Raw genomic sequence first — 21149 nt, forward strand, 5'->3', positions numbered from 1 at the left:
ATCATTGGCTATTATTAATAAAGTATCGATTTATTTTTGCATGTCTTGGAAATATTTTAATTTCGAACTTTATTATTTTTCAGTATGTTTCCCGGAGAGCTAGAATGCCTCATGGATAGTGCAACTACACATACTATACTGCGAAATAGGCAACTCTTCTTGTGGATGACGCCTACTTGTCCTTCTGTGACTACAATAGCTGGGTCATCAAAATTGATTCATGGTAGAGGACCAGCCCAATTTATGTTGCCAAATGACACAACTATTAATGTCACAGAAGCTCTTTATGCTCCTAGGGCTGGAAGAACCCTATTGAGTTTCAAAGATATAAGAGCCAATGGTTTTTATGTGGAAATACATTGTGAGAATGGACAGGAGTTCCTTTGCATCACATTTAATGACTACGGACATAAACGAGTATTAGATAAACTTATGTGTCGTTCTAGTGGGTTGTATGCAACCACTATTCGAATTATTGAATCCAACCATGTCATGAGAGATGACTTATGAGATTCTGACACATATAGACTTTGGCATGACCGTTTGGGACACCCAGGTCGTGATATGATGATCCGTATATTAAAGACTTCACACAGACATCCATTCTTCAGAACGAAAAGAAGTAAAACTCGAATTTTGGACTAAGGAGTAGCACCTGCGCCTCTCGGCGCTGTCCCCTTGCAAGTCTGGCCATCTAAGGCCAGCGCCGCCTACCCCCTGCGGCCCAAAAGTGGCTTTGACGCTACTAGTGCTTCCTTGAATCCTATTTCTACTTCTAAAGTCAATTATGACTTCATGGCTCAACCAAAATCCTCATTGGTTGCTTCTAAAGAATTAGGATCGAGACCATCCTATGCAAAGGACATTAAAGAAAATATTCCATTCTTCCAAAGAATCCAAGGTGATATTTGTAGACATATTCAACCACCTTGCGGACCATTTAGATACTAATTTATGATGTTGGTTGATGCATCGACACGCTAGTCACATGTCATGCTATTGCCCACAAGGAACGCTGCATTTGCTAAACTCCTAGCTCAAATTATTAAGTTATGGGCTCACCACCCTGATCATCCTATTAAGTCCATAAGACTTGACAATGCTGTGGAGTTTACATAAGAAACTTTTGATGATTATTGCATGTCTATTGGGATTGAAGTTGAACATCCAATTCCTCATGTTCACACCCAAAATGGTCTTGCAAAAGCTGCCATTAAACGACTACAAATGGTTACTAGAGCATTGGTTATGCGCACCAATCTCCCTATTTCTGCTTGGGGCTATGCAATATTGCATGCAGCTGTACTTATTCGTCTGAGGCCCACTGCCACTCAACCCTTTTCTACATCCTAGATGGTGACTGGTTATGAGCCTGATGTCTCACACTTATGCATATTTGGGTGTGCAGTTTATGTGTCAATTGCGCCGCCATAGCACACCAAAATGGGTCCTCAAAGACGATTAGGCATTTATGTTGGATATGACTCTCCAACTATTATCCGCTACTTAGAAATCTTGACAGGCGATGTCTTTACCGCTAGATTTGTGGATTGTCACTTCGATGAGACAGTCTTCTTGTCGTTAGAGGGAGATAAGAACATAAATGTTCAACAGGAATGACAAGAATTGTCGTGGTCTGTCTCCACTTTGTCTCATCTTGATCCCCGAACCGCACAGTCCGAAATTGAAGTTCGGGGAATTCTTGATCTTTAGTACGTAGCAGATTCGATGTCTGATGCGTTTTCTGATATCGAAAAAGTGACGAGATCACACATACCTGCTGCAAACGTGCCTGCAAGGATTGATGTCCCTAAAAATACAGGACATGGAGCCATCCCTAGGGTTATTGGGCACAGCGTCGTTGCCCACAGTGATGGTGACTTTGTGGCTCAGGCCAGGCTGCCTGCAAGGAAGCGTGGGAGGCCCAAAGGTTCAATGGATTCTCGCCCAAGAAAGAAAGTGAGTTTGGCACAAAATAATCCATTAATCATCGATGTAAATAATCCATCTCATAAGAATATTCCGGATTATGGTTATGTCCAAGAGACATCATTGGGGGACGCTCCAATGTCAGAACCAATTCCAGAGAATAGAGAGATCTCCATGAATTACCCTAGTGTACATGAGATGATGAATAGAAACTCTATTTCTATTAATGATACCTTTGCATATTCTGTTGCAAAAGAAATTATAGAGTATGATGATATCGAACCTCGATCTGTTGAAGAATGTCAACGAAGTGCGGATTGGTTTAAATGGAAAGATGCGATCTAGGCTGAATTAGATTCACTAGCAAAGAGACAGGTATTTGGGCCTATAACGCAGACACCCCCAAATGTAAAGCATGTAGGCCATAAATGGGTCTTTGTTAGAAAGCGTAATGAGAAAAATGAGGTTGTTAGATATAAAGCCCGCCTTGTGGCGCAAGGTTTCTTATAATGCCCTAGAATCGACTACGAGGAGACATATTCTCTCGTAATGGACGTCATAACGTTCCGCTACCTTATGAGTTTGTAGTTTCTGAAAAACTTGACATGCAGCTTATGGATGTGGTTACAACATATCTCTGTGGGGATCTAGATATATATATATATATATATATAGACAGGCTTGCTCACCTAAGGGACAGTTTTAAGAGACTGTGAGAGACATATGCATCTCAACCACATGTATTAAATATAAAAGCAGAAATTATAACAATTTAAAACTGTGCATTTATTTTCAATCGTCAGATTCACTTGTCCCACACAGTCTCTTAAAAACTGTCCCTTAGGTAAGCAAGCCTATATATATATATATGAAGGTTCTAGATGAAGTTCAATTACCCAAATCAAATGGCTCTAAACCACGGAGAGCGTTTTCAATAAGATTAAAACGTTCACTGTATGGATTGAAACAATCCGAACGGATGTGGTATAACCGTCTAAGTGACTACTAGATTAGGAAGGGAATAAGGGATATATTAACAATGAAATATGGCCATGCGTGTTCATTAAAAGAACAAGTTCTGAATTTGCAATTGTTGCAGTTTATGTTTATGACATGAACCTAATTGGAACTCTAGATGAGTTAAAGGAAACTGCTAAGTATTTAAAATCCTAATTTGAGATGAAAGATCTTGGAAAAATACGGTTTTGTCTCGGTTTAGAACTCGAACACCTTAGTGATGGGATTTTGATCCATCACTCTGTCTCTACGTATACTCAGAAAATCTTAAGGCGCTTTAATGAAGATAAAGCAAAGCTTGTGAGTACCATGATTGGTCGTAGTCTTGATCCCAGAAAAGATCCATTTCGTCCAAAGGATGAGGACGAAGAGTTATTAGAGGCTGAAGTGCCCTATTTAAGTGTAATAGGTGCATTATTATACTAAACTCAATGCACAAGACCGGACATCTCATTCGCAGTGAATTTGTTAGCTCGACATAGCTCTGCGCCAACATGCCGCCATTGGATTGGTGTAAAGACAATCTTTCGATACTTAAAAGGTACGATTGATATGGGCATGTTTTATCCCTACAGAGAGAAAAGGAATGACGGAAGAATGAGATCAGACCTCATTAGACAAAGTGGCGCCGTCCATGAAATGGCTGTTGGCCATGTTGCCGCTGCCGCCGCCACCGTCCATAGCCGCCGGTGTTCTCCTCCTTTCCTCTATCAAAATGACAATGATGTTTTGATGAGTTTTGCTTATGTAGGGTATCTCTCTGACCCTCACAAAGGTCGCTCCCAAACTGGTTATGTCTTTACCATGGGAAGCATTGCGATATCTTGAAGGTCTACAAAACAGACTCTTGTTGCTACTTTCTCGAATCATGCAGAGATTATTGCTCTGCATGAATGCATATGGCTAAGGTCTGTAATTAGACATATTCAAGGAACTTGTGGTTTGAAGTCTACCACGGATGAACCTACATGCATTTATGAGGATAATGCAGCTTGTATTGAACAAATGAAGTTAGGTTTCATCAAGGGCGACAACACCAAGTATATATCGCCTAAGTTCTTTTATAATCAGCAACAACAATCACTTCTAAATATTGAAGTGAATCAAATCCAATCAGAGGATAATGTAGCGGACTTATTCACTAAGTCGTTAGCTAAATCCACATTCGAGAAACATGTGAAGAGCATTGGATTGAGAAAGCTATCTGAACTCCCATGATTGTAGCTATCAGGGGGAGATGTCGACATCAAGGGGAGTTATGATATCTACATGTTCGATCTTGAAGAGTGAAGGACGTGTTGTACTCTTTTTCTCCTCCTAGAGGTAGTTTTTTTGTCCCACAGGGTTTTTCACTCGAGCAAGGTTTTTAACGAGGCAACAGATGAAGCGTCACCACTAAGTTTGAGCGGCACAAGGGGGAGTGTTGAAGAATGTTGACATTTAGTGTGCCTTGTCAAACAAGGATTAGTTCTATGATTGTAATAGGCGAGAAGGTTCTAGAATTCCTAGTCCTATTCAGAATAGTTTTCCTTGTATCATTAGAATATGTACTTTGTAATCCCTATATATTGGGCTCCTATTATCAATAGTGGAACACACAATTCTCTCATCAATCTCTCTCAATTCTCATATCCTACAACAAAATCTTGATTATCAAATTTTGATACGAAACAAGTAATTGTTAGTCAAATAGCCACCCTCAAGTATAAGGGGTACAAGTAATAGTATAGGGACTTAAGAAATGTTGTCGAACCCACGAGGATTGGATTCCTTTCACTAGCTAGAGTATTAACCAAGGGAGAGTTAGAATATGCAAACGTACAATCACAAACCTAAACCTAAATTCACAAGGAAATCAAGGCTCATGGTGATTATGTGCATTTGTGGTGGTAGTGAAATTGTTTGTTGGATAGAGTGATGAACCAAATTAAAATAAATGCTCAAATGTAAACTAAACTAGTAATATAATGGATGAAGTTAGGGGTTGGATTGTCTACCATTAACCTCCTTTACAAGTATTGAAGTTCAAATACAAGTGATCCTATTCTAATTTTCTAATTACCCTCTTTGCATCCAGATAAGACTACAAAGGCATAAACTCCTTTCATGTTATCAATTTTAACCGGATAAGTCTAGAATTAACTATCTAAGAACAAATCCTATTATCGATTAAGTCTCAATTCGTTGTTCCTAGATGCATAAAGCTTTGAGTTTAGATAATCATGCAAGCAAACCAATCCTAGATCTAAGTGATTTTAATTCCCAACCTTCATATGCACATAGAGGATGTTATCATGCTATCAATGCTCAAGGTTAACTACTCTCTAAACATTTTTTCATTAGATGACAAACACAACACATTCAAAGTAGTTAAGTTTTAATGAATGCATTCACTTCTTGAATTAGCATATGAAGATGTGATAGGAGCATTTTTATGCGATGTTTTAATAGTTAACTCCTCATATTTTACTTAGTTATTTCCTTAAATAAATCAGTTTTAATGTAATTTCTATTTTTAGGTGCACTGGAGAAAATGGAGAAGAAATGAGCTGAAATGAAGAAATGGAGTTTTCCTGGTCCGACTAGGAATCCTGATGAGGCTGGGAAACCTAAAGACATTAGGAGACCACATGACTTGAAGATATTATGGGAGATTAAATCTGATTTTTGCATGGGAAATGATGGAGATAATGTGAAAATCAAGGAGATTACATTGAGAAAATCTTGGGAGAGTTTCAAGGGATTGTGCAACAAGATAAGGCTCAAAACAAGTCCAGATTCGTTCCTTAATTCCCTCAAGATATGTTGGCTGAAATTAGAGAATAAAATCTGCAGTTTTAATGTGAAAATCAAGAGAAAATCAAGGGGAGGATGTTAAGGATAAAGTCATGGAGAGATTTAAGGGAGAAAAGGTCCAAAACAAGTCCAGATTCATTCCTACTTTCACTCAAGATTATTTTGGCCGAAAATTAAGAGAAAAATCAGATAAAATCTTGGGAAAATCAGCAATAATATATTTGGAAAGATTATGGACTTATTTTGGAGCTTCTTGATTGGTTGAGTGACTGGCAGAGCCGACGTGGCATTAATTCATTGGTTAATACTGTGTGGATCAATCTTGAAGACTTGGAGACTAAGTTGCCATCCTCCTATAAATAGGAGCATTCTCTACACAATTCAACACCAACACACAACAACAACACCAAAACACCACCACCACAACACAAACACCACTTCTCCCATTCTTTTCTAAACACAAAAAATTCTCTCCATTCTCTAGTCTTCAGAAGCTCTGCGTCTCAACCAAGGAGGAGAAGAAGTCATGCAATACATTAAGATCCTATCCGCCATCCACCCTTGTGTCGTCCCTAGAAGATTGCTTGCTTTCAAGGATCTTCAAGTTCTTCGTCTCAAGGCTTCGTCATCCATCTTTCACGGTGTATTTCATACTTTCTTTTCTTTTCCTTTGTTTGATTCGTAGAGTTATGAATTCTAGTTAACATGACGTTAAGGGCAAACTTTAAAGCCCATTTTTATGTTTTGAAATAAAGTTGTGATTTTTATATGTTGATTTATATGTTGCTTATGTGAGATTGCTTAATTGATTTTGTTTTACAGAAAACTTTTATATGTATGTGTTCTTTGGTGGCCAACTTAGGATATATGCATGTAATTGGAGCTAGATTTAAGTAGTGAAGGCTTTGGACAAAAGTCGAAATCAATTAAGGAGGATTGCAAATAGATGAACTTTTTCATACTAGGTTGTGCACTTTGGTTGACATCCTTTCTTTGTTCTTCATGCATTGAATGTACGTGTTCTTGAGTAGCTAGCTTTCTAGACTATGATTGCTTGTTCAATAGGTTTAATTTAGGTGCTTTCACTTAGATTAAATATTGAAGGAAAGTAAAATATGGGAAATCGTTTGCTTATTAACATTTCACATGGTCAATTTATTTCTCATGACATAGAAAATCAACTATAGGAATTGTAATTGGATTTCATTCATATGGATATGGTTTTGATCTTTGTTCCTTACGTTCCACCCTTGTATATATGTTTTTACATTTTCTTTATTTTATTTATTAATTTTATATTCCTAAGACCCCCTTATTTGTGTTTACTTGTATATATTTCTTTTCTTTGTTTTATTTTTGTAAATAATATTTATTTAATTTTTAATTTTATAATTCTAAATCCCCCATTTTCGATTACTTGTTTCTTTTGTATATAATTTTGTAAATATAATACTTTGTAAATTACTTTTTACTTTTACTAATTAATTAATTGTTTTTGCAATTACAGGTGTACCCTCAATCCCCGGTTAGAACGATCCCTACTTATTCTATACTAACAACTACATGCAGGGTTAAATTGCACGCTTACTTTTAGCATATCAAGATGAAAATCACAAATAACTTCAAATGTAAATTAAAACATCAATTCATACAAGATTGGCTAGGGTTTTCAACCCTAGCGCTAACAAAGTACTACTCACTCATAATTACATATACTAACTTCATAATCAAATTAAACACCAAAATATACTCTAGAGTAAAAGGGATATAGTTGGCTTAGTGGTGTGTCAGATGGTCCCTAAGCTCACGTCTTGGTAGTGATGGTGGTGGTGGTGGTGATTCCCACTCCTTGCCCTTAAAGATTTGATGATAAAAGATAGTGAAGCTTGTATTATGTAATGTATGAATAGGTGGAGTAGATGGAGAAAATAATGATAGAAAAGAGAGTGGAGAAATGATGTAGTAGTGGTGGTGTTAATAGAGGTAGAGGATAATAAATAGTGGTGGTGATGGAGGAGATAGAGTAGTATGAATAGTATGAGTTTGGATTTTGAGAGGTGGAGATGGAGGTTTTGTGGTGGAGATGGAGAGAAAGAAGATGTAGTAGGGTGGTATGGGTGATGCCTCTTCCTTGTGAGAAGAGATGCTTAAATAGATGAAGATAGAGGTGTGAAAATGATGATGAGAAGCCAATATAGCAGCTCAAGCATTGTAAGAAACATGGAGGTGGAGTATGAGAGTGGTAATAGATCCCAAAACAAGGGGAAAAGGTATGAAAAAGATGGAGTAAAAAGAGTGAAGTAATGATGAGCTATTAAAGAGAGTAAAGTAGAAAAATATGGCTAAGGGAGAAGAGAGGAGCAGCTAGCTCTCTTTATTGTGCATGAGAAACATGATAATGATCGAAGAGTGTTGGAGTGGTTTTGGGTCACCAAATTCAAGGTGACAAGCATGGGAGAGAAAGTGCATATGGATGCCTATTATCCAAAAGATAATTTGATGAATTAATCTTGCCATAATCTTGTAAGATTCTTCTAGGACTCTCCTTGATAATTGTAGCATCATATATATATTTATCTGAAAATGTACAAGAAATCCGCCCAAAAAAGATTCTCGGCCAAACTGCCATATTCTGGCTAAGATACGTTTTATTTCTCTGAAGCTTCTTTCTTGAACAATGATTGACTTGATATTGCCATGATTCTGGATGGTTATTGACTTATCCATGATATATGACATCATATCTTCAAGAATGATCAATAACCTTCTAGAAAAACTCCAAGTGATCTCCCAAAAAGCTTTGTGAAAGCTGACAGTTCTGCCTTATCGGGAAGCCTATTTTGGACTTGATTTCCTACTGTCTCGATGATGATATAACCAGTTCTTTGGCTCATGTTGAAGTAAAACATCATATCTTTAAGGAATGATGACCCTTTCTGTAAAGTTGCAGCTGGAAGAATGCAACAAACGCTCTCCAAAACTGTTCCCAAAAAGATGATTCTAAAACTGCAGTTTTCTGCTTTGCAGCAACTGTTTTGCATAACGATTTCCATGGATTTCCCTTGTAATTTCCAGCTAAATGAGTGATCAAAATTAGTCCTTTCATCAGTACTTCATGGTCCATGGCTTCATTGCTCCATTTAAACTCCTATTTTTCTGGGATTGCTTTACGAAGTACTTGTGCCGCCAAAAGTGGTAGTGCATGAAAAATTCGCTGGAATTTCAATTTTTCTCCTCTTGTCAAGATTTTCTACAAAACATGGAATTAGATTAGTCAACACTAAATTGCACTTTTAGAACAAGTAATTTCCATGTTTTAGGGTACAAATATATATATATATATATATATATATATATATATATATATATATATATATATATATATATATAAATTATGATCCAATAGTAATACTGATTAAAATAATATATTTTAAACTGAAAATCGATAAGATGAAATAAATATTTAGCACTTCATTTGTAGCTCTCCCCAAGTGGACGATTACCAGCTGAGTTACCTCACTCGTAGCACTCACTAGACAGCCACTAGGATCATGTTACCAGTTGTACTCATCAAACAGCCACTAGGATCATGTCGCTAGTTGTACTCATCAGACGGCCAATAGGATTATGTCGCCAGTAGCACTCATCAGACGACCACTAGGATTATGTCCCTAGTAGCACTCATCAGATGGTCATTAGGATCATGTCACCAGTAACACTCACCAGGCGGCTCCTAAGATCAATTTGCTGGAAGTACTCACTAGGCGGCCACTAAATGGAAAATGCCGGCAGGACGTCTTACACTTTACAACTATTCACTTTATCTAGAATATCTATAGTTTACTGCTGATTGACATATTGTGTCATTTGGAGGGTACTGCAGAGCAGATGACTCATCGGAGGGTACTACCGACCAGAATACTCCTTACTCTATCAAAAGTATCTGAATAGCACATACGAAATGGGCGATGACTAAAGGGTACTGCTGACTAGTCATCTCATGGCATTTGGAGGGTACTGCCAATCATATTATTACCTGAAGAGTACTGCTGATCAGGTAAGACATGCATAAACTTACTCATATAATTAACCTCCTTAATGATAATCATCCATACGCCTGAATTATCGACTCCCCACGGCTAATCTCTTACGTCTCAAGGGAAGAATTTGATCATAATTTACTTCACATGCTTAGTATCTCCTAAACGTTACTCAAACTCAATCCATAGTGTTTATCGAAACTTATAAATTATAATAGAAATCAAATCTGCATCTTATGTTGGAATCAAAATTAAATACTTACTAAAAGCATACTTATTTCTCAAATCATAAACTTTTACTCAAATCCAACATTCCCGTCGGAAATAAACTGTAAACCTCAAATTTAAATTCAAGATAGAACTTTAACACCCCTTTAAATAAATTCTTTCTAAAGCTCGACAATCCGAACTCGCATAGGAATTGGCTCGAACTTCAGTAATTTTGTGAATGTAGTAATTTGAATAACCTAAGGAAAAATTACGATGATCCAACTGTCGAATCGTCACGAATCGAAATCCAAAATTTTGAAATTTCAGAAACTTTGATCGCTCACCAAAAGTTCTCCCAAGGCAACAAATATCGTATCGACACATTTGTAACATAAAGCTCTACCTAACGAGCTAACATAAGAGACTAGAGGAGACCCCATGAGCTCTCACACGTTGCCATTCCAACCCTAAATTGGGTTGCAAAATCTATGCAATCGAATCATCACAACAAGCCCAACCATTCATTTGACTATGAGAGAGTCTAATTTCGAGTAAAAAGGACGGAGATTCCCTAAGAAGCTTTGGAGTTCTGAAATCTTCAAATCTTCGAATCGGTCTCCTCTGATAGAATTGAGTGACAAATCGCTTTGAATCTCCTAACTGCTTTAATAAACAGAGATTAGATCGAATTGAAGAGACTAACTGAAAAAATGGGACCGAATGGCTGAATCTGGGTCGAGTCTTTAGGCTTTCGGATGAAAACGCCGAGCCCTAGTTTCTCATAGCTTTTGCCCTAGCGCCATAAATAGGTCGCAAATGCAACAAGAAGAGACATTCATCCTGTACTCGAATCATAGCACCCTTAGGGCCCCAAACGCACTCCATGATTGCAATAAAAGCCGACCGAAGACGTATTTGAACCTCTGACGGAAAGAAACAGACGACAAATCATATAGGAGCCATCATGAGTAGAAAAATCCATACACATTTACCAGAGATTCCATATTTCTACTTTAAGAGGAATTGAATTAGATTCGTAAAGATTTACCGAGAAAAGAAAAAGACAGGAAGTGTGGGACCGTGGCGGGTAAAATAAGTTGGAAGTAGAAGTTTAGAATCGTCAAAGGAATTGGGTGCGAAGGACACGTGTCAGCTTAGACCATTTAGACGACCGTAGAGTCATTCATTCCCTTAGACCGAGCTAATCCTCGCCTCAAAAGTCTTCGCTCCCTCCCATCTCAAAGTAAAACAAAAGCGCACACACCACCGATACCACCACCACCACCAAACTCTCTCTCTCTCTCTCTCTCTCTCTCTCTAGGGTTTTCCCCAATCAAAATTCCATCTCTCTGCAAATCAATCCGAGATCGACTTTATCTTCATGGAGGTAACACCTTTTACACCTTCTTTTTTTTTTTGGTTGCGATTCTACTGTTTAATTGCTCGCGCAATTCCTTTTCATATACTATGATATCTTCAAGGCTAGCCTACTTTTTGGATTCGGCTTAGTTTTGTCTCACTTCCAGTATGAGTTATTGGATTTTATTTTCAATTTTATTATTATTTTATTTTGGTGATTTCATATGTTGGATACACTGTTCAGTTCAGTCTTGGTGTTCTGATTGTTGACGTTAGCGCGCAGGAGTTTCATTGTTCTTTCTTTTTTTCAATTCTTAATTTTCTATTCTCGGGCAGCAGTTTTCTTGTTGTTAATTTGACTTTTATGAATGTCGATCTGTTTGTCTTGGTTGATTATCTATGATTCCTTCGGCCTTGTGTTTCCAAGTCAAAATTATATCAGATTAATGGTACATTGATTTTGCCCTTGGTTCGTGTATAACCTGAAACTCGGTCGGTTTGATCACATCTATGCTTCACCTTGTTTATATATTCTGCGTTTTACTAAGAAAACAAGAGTCATTCTAACCGTAGATGATCGCTTTACAGGTTCCTCCTGGAATGGAAGAGAGCGGCAAGTCTGAGGCCCACTTGACCTCCCCAGCGGCTTTTGTGGAGGGTGGAATCCAGGAAGCGTGTGATGATGCTTGCAGTATATGCCTTGAGGCTTTCTGTGATAGCGATCCTTCTACGGTATGTACATATGTGGGAAGGTTTCGCCTTTTCTTATATGGTTTCTGTTTTAACCAATTCCGTTTTTCTACCTGCAGTTGACCGGTTGCAAGCATGAATTTCATCTTCAGTGCATTCTTGAATGGTATTTTGTTATATTCGTTTTTCTGTAGTAAATTTGGCTTTGTGCCTTTCTGTCGGTTCTTGATCTGAGATAGAAGTGAGAGTGTATTATCATATCTTTGAAACAACCAAAAGCAGTATGCTAGATTATGCTGTAGACATTTGTGTTTTAATCTGTTAGGCAAACCTTACTCTTGTTCCATATTTCAAAGAAAATGCGGTGCTCCCATAGGAAAAGTAATTAGGCCAATCTTATTTATTATAAAGAAAGGGGGAAGAAACTTAATTGGTTCGATTTTGGTGAAATTTACAAACTGGTATGGCATAACCACTCACTGCTGGCCAGCTAGGTACCTGCAAATATTAAGCTAATTTATTTGCAAGGTTTTATGTATTTTCAATTGCAGAAAGTCCTTGATTGTCAATTCTGGTTGTTGAAGGCTTCAAAGATACTTTAAATAGAGTCTCTTTAGGCCATTTTGTATCTTGGGAATCGCTGTTAGATTGTGCTGGACTTGATAGGTTTCTACTAATTCACGACTTAGCTAGCTATCATTACTGAAATTGGCAGATCCTTATTTTACTTTTGTAAGACCATTTCCTTATAATGTTCTAAACCCAAGTATGAGTTCTAAAGCTTTCATCATTAAGATAATCAACATGTTGCCTTAAAAGTACCATAGGAACAGATTGCAACGGTAATAATTTCTTACTGGTCATTGCAATTTCTCCAGTATGTGTGCTGCATTGATGACTTAGATTTCTATAGGTTTAGTTTTGTACATTTTCTTGTCTCTAATGTCTTCCCCTCGCTGCATAATATATTAAAACTATATGTGTGTCTCTGTGTGTGTAGATATATATTTCTTTCTTTGATCATTTTCTTATTAGGATCTCTTACAACATCTTTGTTCTAATATGAATCTCCAGGCAACAACTTTTAGTTGTGCCGATTTTTAGTTTAATTTAAACTGTCTCTTCTTCCTCAATTTAGTGAAAATAGGGATGAAAACATATGAAGGAAAATTGTTTGTCCAAGATTACAGACATGTTGCTATATAGTGATGACTATTAGTATAAGTACTCATAATTTGACCACTCTAGTTTGAGTGCAACCAGAGCTGTGGTTAAAATGAAAAGATGAGCTCTCTCTGTGTCTCTCATAAGTTAACCACTTTTTCAATTATTTTAAATATGAAATTACTTATACCCAACTAACATTGCTTTCATGGATTGGATTAATACTGTTTTCATGTCGGGGTATTCTGGTTTTAAGTTAGAGTAATGCCAGATAATTAGTCACGTGCACTGATTATCTTTCCTTGTCCAAAGCTTCTTTTAAGTATAGGTCCCTATTGCTTGAGAACTTTGTAGTCCTATTTCTAGCAACTGAAATAGAATATGTTTCAGTTTTCACTGCAGGTTTAGAGTTTATACTCAAAACTCATGAAAAACTTGGAAGAGTTTCAATTAGAGGATATTGAAATATTTCTCTCACTTTGATATTTGTTTCATTCTGCTAGGTGTCAGAGAAGCTCCCAATGCCCTATGTGCTGGCAGCCCATCAGCTTAAAAGACCCCACCAGGTTTTTTTTTTCCTGGTCTATTGATTCATACTATTAATGTATAATTATGTTAGTCATTGCTGGAAAGAGTGTCATTAATTTTCTTTTTGTTTACAGCCAAGAACTGTTTGAGGGTGTAGAACGGGAGAGAAGTTATAGGTCAAACCCACCTCGAAGTACTGCAATATTTCATCATCCAACTCTTGGCGATTTTGAACTACAACATGTTTGTACTCTGCCTTTCTATTATCTCTTGTGAACAAGTCAGATCTAATATGGACCTAATAGAACAGGATCATATTCAAAGGATTACATATTTTTGTATCTGTTGCAGTTACCTGTGGGTGTGAATGATGCTGAACTTGAAGAGCGTATAATTCAGCACTTAGCTGCTGCTGCTGCAATGGGTCGGGCACGCCATATTGCCAGAAGGGAGGGCCAGAGAAATAGGTCATCAGGTCAAGGTCGGCCACAATTCCTGGTCTTCTCTACTCATCCTAATGCACCTCCTACCACAGCTTCTTCCTCCCCAGATCAGATGGGAGAGGGTGAACAAGCTCCTTCCGTTGCAGTAACTTTTCCGTCACCTCCTATGAATGCTGGAGTAGAAACTTCTCGAGTGACTACTTCAGGACCTTCTTCTCAATCTGGTCCTGTTTCTGCCTCAGCATCTGGATCTAGTGTCCCTCCATCCAATCAACATGGGTCTTCCATAAGTACTAGGTGCCATGTTCTTCACCTATTATTAATTAGTCGCTGCATAATATCACAACTTCACAACTTTACAAATTTTCTGGTTAACTTACTACTATGTAATGGTGATTTTCCTATAGGAGGTCTCCTAATCAGTCGTCCCCAAGTAGCCAAGATAGAGCTGGGCCATCAGATTTACAGTCATTTTCAGAAAATCTGAAGGCTCGATTCAGTGCAGTGTCAATGAAGTATGAATGCACTCAAGTTTTTATTTATTTTTTATTTTTTAAAATATTTAGTTATTTTTTTTTTCTGAATGGGAGTAAATGTAATTTTAAAATCCTGATTTTGAAACTTGGCGTATTTGTTTGCCATTTTCTGTTAGATACAAAGAGTCGATTTCAAAGAGCACAAGAGGTTGGAAGGAGAGATTGTTCTCTCGCAACAGTTCTGTTTCCGATCTTGGTCCCGAAGTTAAAAGAGAGGTTGATGAAGGGATTGCAACAGTATCACGCATGATGGAGCGTCTGGAAACAAGAGAAAATAATAGAATCAATGGTGCTTCTGGATCAGATAGTATAGACAGTTCAGTTCCCGAATCAGAAAATAGGCGAATATCAGAGAATGGTGGTCAAAATTCTCTGAGTGAGCAGAATAAGCCAGCTACATGTGCTGCAGGCTCTAGTTCAAATTAGAAATTATTCAGCAATTGCATTGAAGTCAAAGCATTTGCTTTTATAAGGTAAGTTATGCATGTAGTTTTTTTCTGCATTGAAACTACATTATTGAATTCTGTATGTTCCTTGTAATTCTATAATTAGATAGATTTGCTCTTTCCTTTTTCTTGTTACTTTTTGGTGGTTCGATTTCTATTTTATTTCTTTAGGCCTTTGTGTCTCTGTCTTGGTGTATTCTGATGAAATGCATGTACTATTTGGTGCTTACCATGTGGAGATGTATTGGTATCGGAATAGACTCTGTATGGTTCTTCTCTACCTAGTGTGGCCTAATACTTTTAGAGTGTTGTATAGGAAGATGCAAGGGATGGGTTTCCTAGGAAGCCAAAGCTTGTATTGATCCAATTTTATATTTGTACATGTCTCTGCCTAGGCACTGTTCTCGATGACAGTAGATGTGTCAGTAATGTGAAATGCTAGGTAAACCGATGTGTTCCTGCATATGGGAATATTTTCTCTCATCTCAACCCAAGGACTTAATACTTTTTTAACTTCCTGCAGATGGGAATATATATATATATATATATAGGATTTTTCTCAGGTGCGGACGTCCGTACCGAAATTTCGGTACGGATTTCCGGTTTTCACCCACTTTCCGATCACATATTTTGATCTTAACCGTTCAGTTTTAGGTCTTAATGTATAGATCATCTCTGCTAAATTTTAGCCAATTTGGTGATCGTTAAGGCATTCAAAACTGCAATTTACACGAACGAACCGAATCTGTCGAACCGGAACCGTTCATGTACATTGTTGTAATTTGCAGTTTTGGATGCCTTAACGATCACCAAATTGGCTGAAATTTTGCAGAGGTGATCTATACATTAGGACCTAAAAACTGAACGGTTAAACAGTGAAAATGTGATCGGAAAGTGGGGGAAAACGGGAAATCCGTACCGTCTGCACGGTAGTCGGACTGTGTGTGTATATATATATTATGGCGTAAAACGTAGTACGTGTCCTTGATTTTCTGTTTCATATATAAATCCCCTCATTGTGCAAACTTGAGTTCAATTATAACAGAACCTTGGTACTCCACAGGCAGGTATGGTTGTCAGCCTGTCTACTAGGTCTACTATATATCAGCTGGTGGTTCTGCATTTTTTGAGCTGGAATTAATAACTCTATCTTCTGTCACGCTCTGTCTTCTTTGTCCAACTAGGCATGTGTGCAGGAAATTGCCTCTAGGTTAGATACTTATGATGCTAGTGGAGCTAACAATTAGGTTGCAGCAGAAACTCTTCTTTTTTATTTTTTTCTATTTTTATATTTTTTACCGAGGGTTGAGAAATTCTAATCGCAGTTGAGGTAGTTTTGTCTCATAAGTGCAAGTAAAATATGGGATAGAGTTTCAACGATTGGGTATTTCCGGAGTCTCTAGAATACCAGCTTTCAGGGTCTGAATTTATGGCCTAAACATTTGTTGTTGTTTTTCTCCTAATTATGTTGGATTGTCTGGGGGGCATGTGTCATGTGTAGGAGCTGGAAAAGGTTTAAGAACATTATTCTGGGGTGGTATCAAGATTCTGGTACACTGTAATAAAATATTTTCTTGTTTGAAAACCTGCAACAGGAAAACATTCACTGAGGGTATATAAGGGAGAATGTTTATTACATTGATAAACCAGTATGAAGTTGGATCATTTTTCTTGCATAATTTGGATGTAAGTTGATGGCAAGGGTTTGACCAATTGCCTGGTAAATAGTAAAGAAGAACCCTTTGACCTTCTGTTGTGGAATCTCAGCCATTTCGGTGAAGGTTATTTAAATTATCCTTATAGGTGAAAAATCATTATAATGCAGCCCATAACCAGTACATCTTGCTATATCATTATTCACAGTCTACTTGTTTTCTGGACATATTTTTTCCCATACAATGAAAAGGAGATTTTCTTGATGTCGATTTACTGTATGTTTGAGTTCATTAAATTTGTTCGTCTGTTTATTTTTATTTTTTTGATACATATATGTAGCTTCAGTTGTTGGGTGTTCTGCTAAGATTGCATTTATTTGGGACAATTGTGAGCTTATGGAATGTTTCTATGTCATGGTAGGTGGAATTCTCTCTTTTCCAGTTACCAGATCTTGTTTGCCATACCCTTCCGGACTTCCAGTGGATATTCCTTTTACATTTGGAAAGGGCATTGCTGAGTAAGATCTGATTCAGAATAAAGAAACTACAGAATGCTCTACTATTTAGACCTGGATATCATCACATGCTTGTATATATGTTTATATTATAACTTATTTATGAATATATTTTGGATGTATGCATAGGCTCACTAGATGTTTCGAAAGATTTTTGGCTAATACGTACATGTATCCTCTGTTGTCTTCTCATGGGAAATATTTTGGATGTATGCATAGGCTCACTAGATGTTTCGAAAGATTTTTGGCTAATACGTACATGTATCCTCTGTTGTCTTCTCATGGGAAATTTAACTTTGCATTAAAATTCTAGTGTCTATTAGCTATTTTACTTTACTTTTGCGATATGGGCAACTAAAAAAGCTTTATGAGCCAAGTTTTGTTTGATTGCAGAGCAAAATCAATCAAACGAAGCCTGTAAACTTTGGAAGATGCTAGAGGTTCCAAATTTATGTACCAAATTTTGATTTCCAATGGTGTGGCATATACCCTAAAATCACTTTTAACTAACAAATTTGATCATGTAATTTATTTTGGTTTGAGTCGCCTTGGTTCAGCAACTGTCTCACTCACCAGCTCGTCTTTATCATAGACAACGTCCCTTTTTCTCTCCCTTTCTATTTTCACTTCTGCATTTGGTATTAGCAATAGCTAGGACCCTTCCTTTTATTTATTCATTTTTATTTTTTTTTTACCAATTTCAGTTGTTATGGGCAAAGTCTATGCTTAGATTCACCCTGAGAAACTTGTGTTCTTTTCTCAGTTTGGGTTTCTTTTGGTGGGGTCTTCTTCTGGCAATGAAATCCTCAAGTTATATCTTTGTTAGTCTTCTGCTTCAGATTTTCTTGAAATCATTCCTAAGGTTTCATAGTGCTGCATGGTTATTATTAGAAGTTTATATCAGTCAAAACTAGATGATCAAGTACTAATAAAATCTGGTTCAGAACACTACTGGTTCCCTTGGAACTGCCGTACTGTTAAGTGCTGGGGCCAAGTTATAGCAATGAAGAGGCGCCCCAAAATTAATTGTAACCTTGTAGGCATTTCCTCCATCTCCAACTCCAAAACAAAATCTGCATGTCGGATCAACTCATTGGCTCTCACCAGTGATTTTGAGTTTAATTGAAATTTTTACTTATTAATATGGCAATTTTTATCGATGAGATTTTATGTTTTGACATTGTTTCATAATGGGCTCATTGTCTATATAAGTAAAAGTGTATTTCTCAGTATATGGAATCAAGCAAATATTCATGAACTCGTCACCTATTCAACTACGTAGAGTATAAACAAGTCTTTGTAGTAATGTTCATATTAGAAATACTATTTCTACACTTGCAGTAACAACTAGTAAAATCAATGCTACGTAAATGAGTGGTTACATTGCTCTTTCGGTTAATTTTCTTTTCAAGTTTTTTAACATCAGTTAAAGAAATTGTTTTTTACTAACTAATAACTCCACAACAAATCATATGCAAAAAAATCTAGACTAACTGACCTAAAAGAAAAAAAAAAAGCCTTGTTGTTTAAAACTCATCCAAATCTGTTTAACAAACAATATTGTTGAGAAAATTGATAAATAATCTTAAAAGTAAATTGTCATTTTTATACCTGAATGAAGAAGAGATGAGTAGTGAAAACTAAAGAGCTGCTGCAGTGACACGAAAAAAAAAATGACTGAGAATTGCTTTATATTTTGACTAATGTATACTAATATATCTACACACACACACATACAGTCGTGTTTAGAATAGGACATCCCGTGAAATTAATATTTGGCAGATCAAAGGACGTCAGCCGTTGGATGGTGCAACTAAGATCCTATGGTTCAGCTTTGGTTAATCCCAAAACTGCACGTGGTCAAGTGATATTTACTCATTTTGTTCTTTTGCAAACAACTACTTCATCCACTCCAAAGTCCTCATCTTCTTTCTCACTATGGAAGTATCAATCTTAGAACCACGAGAAACCCACTTATTCATCTCAAATGGTTGATTTTGCTAGCTATTTGAGGGGTGTTTTCTTTTCCTCTTTTGTTTCTTTTTCTCTAGGGTAGTTCTGATGTTAGCATAAATATTATATTTGCACTCCTTTTTTTTAACAAAACTCCACCCATTAGGGCTGAGTTTGAAGAAGTCCAAATCTAAAGACCATTTTGTTTTAGATGCAATCTTCTTCTCCATTGTGTTGTCTTGCTGTTTTATCGAAGACCAAGTCTCAAGAAGTCCTTGTATTCTTATGGTTTAGGTAAGCTCATGCATTGCTTATCCTTTATAAAAGTTTGATGGTTCTTCAGTTGCTGCAAAGTCATGGGTTTTTCAATTGCTTTCGTTTTGTATTTCTACAATAGGTGGTGTGGCAAAATGGTAATTTGCAGATTTAATCAAAGTCAGCTAGGATTAAGAGCAAGTGCACCCGTAGTCAAGAAAAGGAAAAGTCGAGAAGTCAAGAATTCGACCAGTCAAGTTACTATTCACTGCCACTGGACATAGGTTTGCACCCGTTTTTTTTCTTGACCGGTCAAGACTGTTCATTATTATAACTTTTAACTGTTCATTGAAAATCGACTTTTTACACATACATAATTTGGGAAAACTTCATTCATGAAAGTTATAGAGATCGTCGATACGAGTTCGTGCATATGTGGAATGCAAAAATCGGAGTTCGTATGAATTAGTTATAAATTTTTGAAAATTTGAAAATTTTCTATAAATAGCAAAAATCGGAGTTCGTATTGGGTCATTACCGTTGGATCACTGTTTCAATTGAAACCAACGGCCAAGATTAAAGGACAGTTGGAGTCAAAATCACTTAAGAAGCCAACGATGAGGAGAGAAGTGTCCTGCCGCCCACTCAATGTCGCTACGCGACAAAATCCTGCTGTAGGTCGGCCACGTGGCGCTTCTGGATTGGTCTGTGTCTTCCACCCTTGGATTAAGCCGCGTCTGTCTCTTTCCTCATCTTCCTGATGTCACCCACGTTCTCCTGTCCTGCAGTGCTGGCAGCTCCATGACTTTGGGCAAGAAAAAAGTCATGGCCTTGCCCTTTTATTTGCCCTTGGTCATGCAAAGCCAACTCTTGGCTGGGGAAGCTTGGGCCGGTGGAAGCTGAAAATAGCTTTAGTTGGGCAACACATCATCATTTCTAAGTCCATGCCCGGTCAAGTGCAAACCGCTGCACTTGCTCTAAGGGTTCTGTGATTTCCAAAATGGTCTTCCATTCTTGTGTCAGGTATGATTATGGGATATGGGTTTGTTTTTCCAATCAAAATTAAGGGGTATGGGTTTACCTTTTGCAATATGAAATTAGAGGTGTGGCTTTACTTACTCCAACTAAGTTTAAGGGGCTCTTAATGTTAGAATACGATCATGTGATTAAATGGCTTCACAATGAGTATGCTATGTGTGAGGAGATGTATCATAACATTGGTGCATCGAGACACACTTGAACAAGGAAATTCACGTATCCTGAAAGGGTACAATTATATGGAACTGAAGAGATACATGTGTACCGATAATTATAATTATAGTGAAGAGGTATAACTAATAGTGAAGGGGTATAACTAATCAATAGTTACATCTATTCACTAAAGAGGCACAATGGTTGAGGTATGTAAAAGGAACCTCAATCTCTTTCATTATCATTCATTCAGAGATTTGTATTTCCCTTGTTATGTTTAGATCAAAGACACCATATCATTATGATCAACAGTCTAACGACCCTAATCACAACGATCCTTTTCTATATTTACCAACAGTGGCATCAGAGCAATGTTATGATAAAAGGAAAATCAAATCAACTGTTTCTGACCAATATGCATT

The 21149-nt window shown here is 37.1% G+C and overlaps 1 protein-coding gene across 1 annotated transcript; it reads left to right on the forward strand.

Moving 5' to 3' along the window:
• Nucleotides 1–11210: 11210 nt before the first annotated feature.
• On the forward strand, nt 11211–17540 carry LOC133732170 (E3 ubiquitin-protein ligase RHF2A). The gene is made up of 9 exons (XM_062159656.1): nt 11211–11379; nt 11940–12083; nt 12161–12207; nt 13709–13771; nt 13868–13976; nt 14085–14473; nt 14584–14691; nt 14829–15185; nt 17235–17540. Exons 1-8 carry the CDS (start codon nt 11374–11376, stop codon nt 15136–15138), a joined length of 1176 nt encoding a protein of 391 aa, XP_062015640.1. The 5' UTR covers nt 11211–11373; the 3' UTR covers nt 15139–15185; nt 17235–17540.
• Nucleotides 17541–21149: the final 3609 nt, after the last annotated feature.

This window comes from Rosa rugosa, chromosome 2 (assembly GCF_958449725.1).
Source record: "Rosa rugosa chromosome 2, drRosRugo1.1, whole genome shotgun sequence".
NCBI classification, from domain to species: Eukaryota; Viridiplantae; Streptophyta; class Magnoliopsida; order Rosales; family Rosaceae; genus Rosa; species Rosa rugosa.

Bases quoted from the DNA above. Each gene is read 5' to 3' on its own strand.
- LOC133732170 (XM_062159656.1), top strand. The intron at 12,084-12,160 runs GTATGTACATAT...TTCTACCTGCAG, and splicing joins GTGATAGCGATCCTTCTACG to TTGACCGGTTGCAAGCATGA. The intron at 14,692-14,828 runs GTATGAATGCAC...ATTTTCTGTTAG, and splicing joins TTCAGTGCAGTGTCAATGAA to ATACAAAGAGTCGATTTCAA.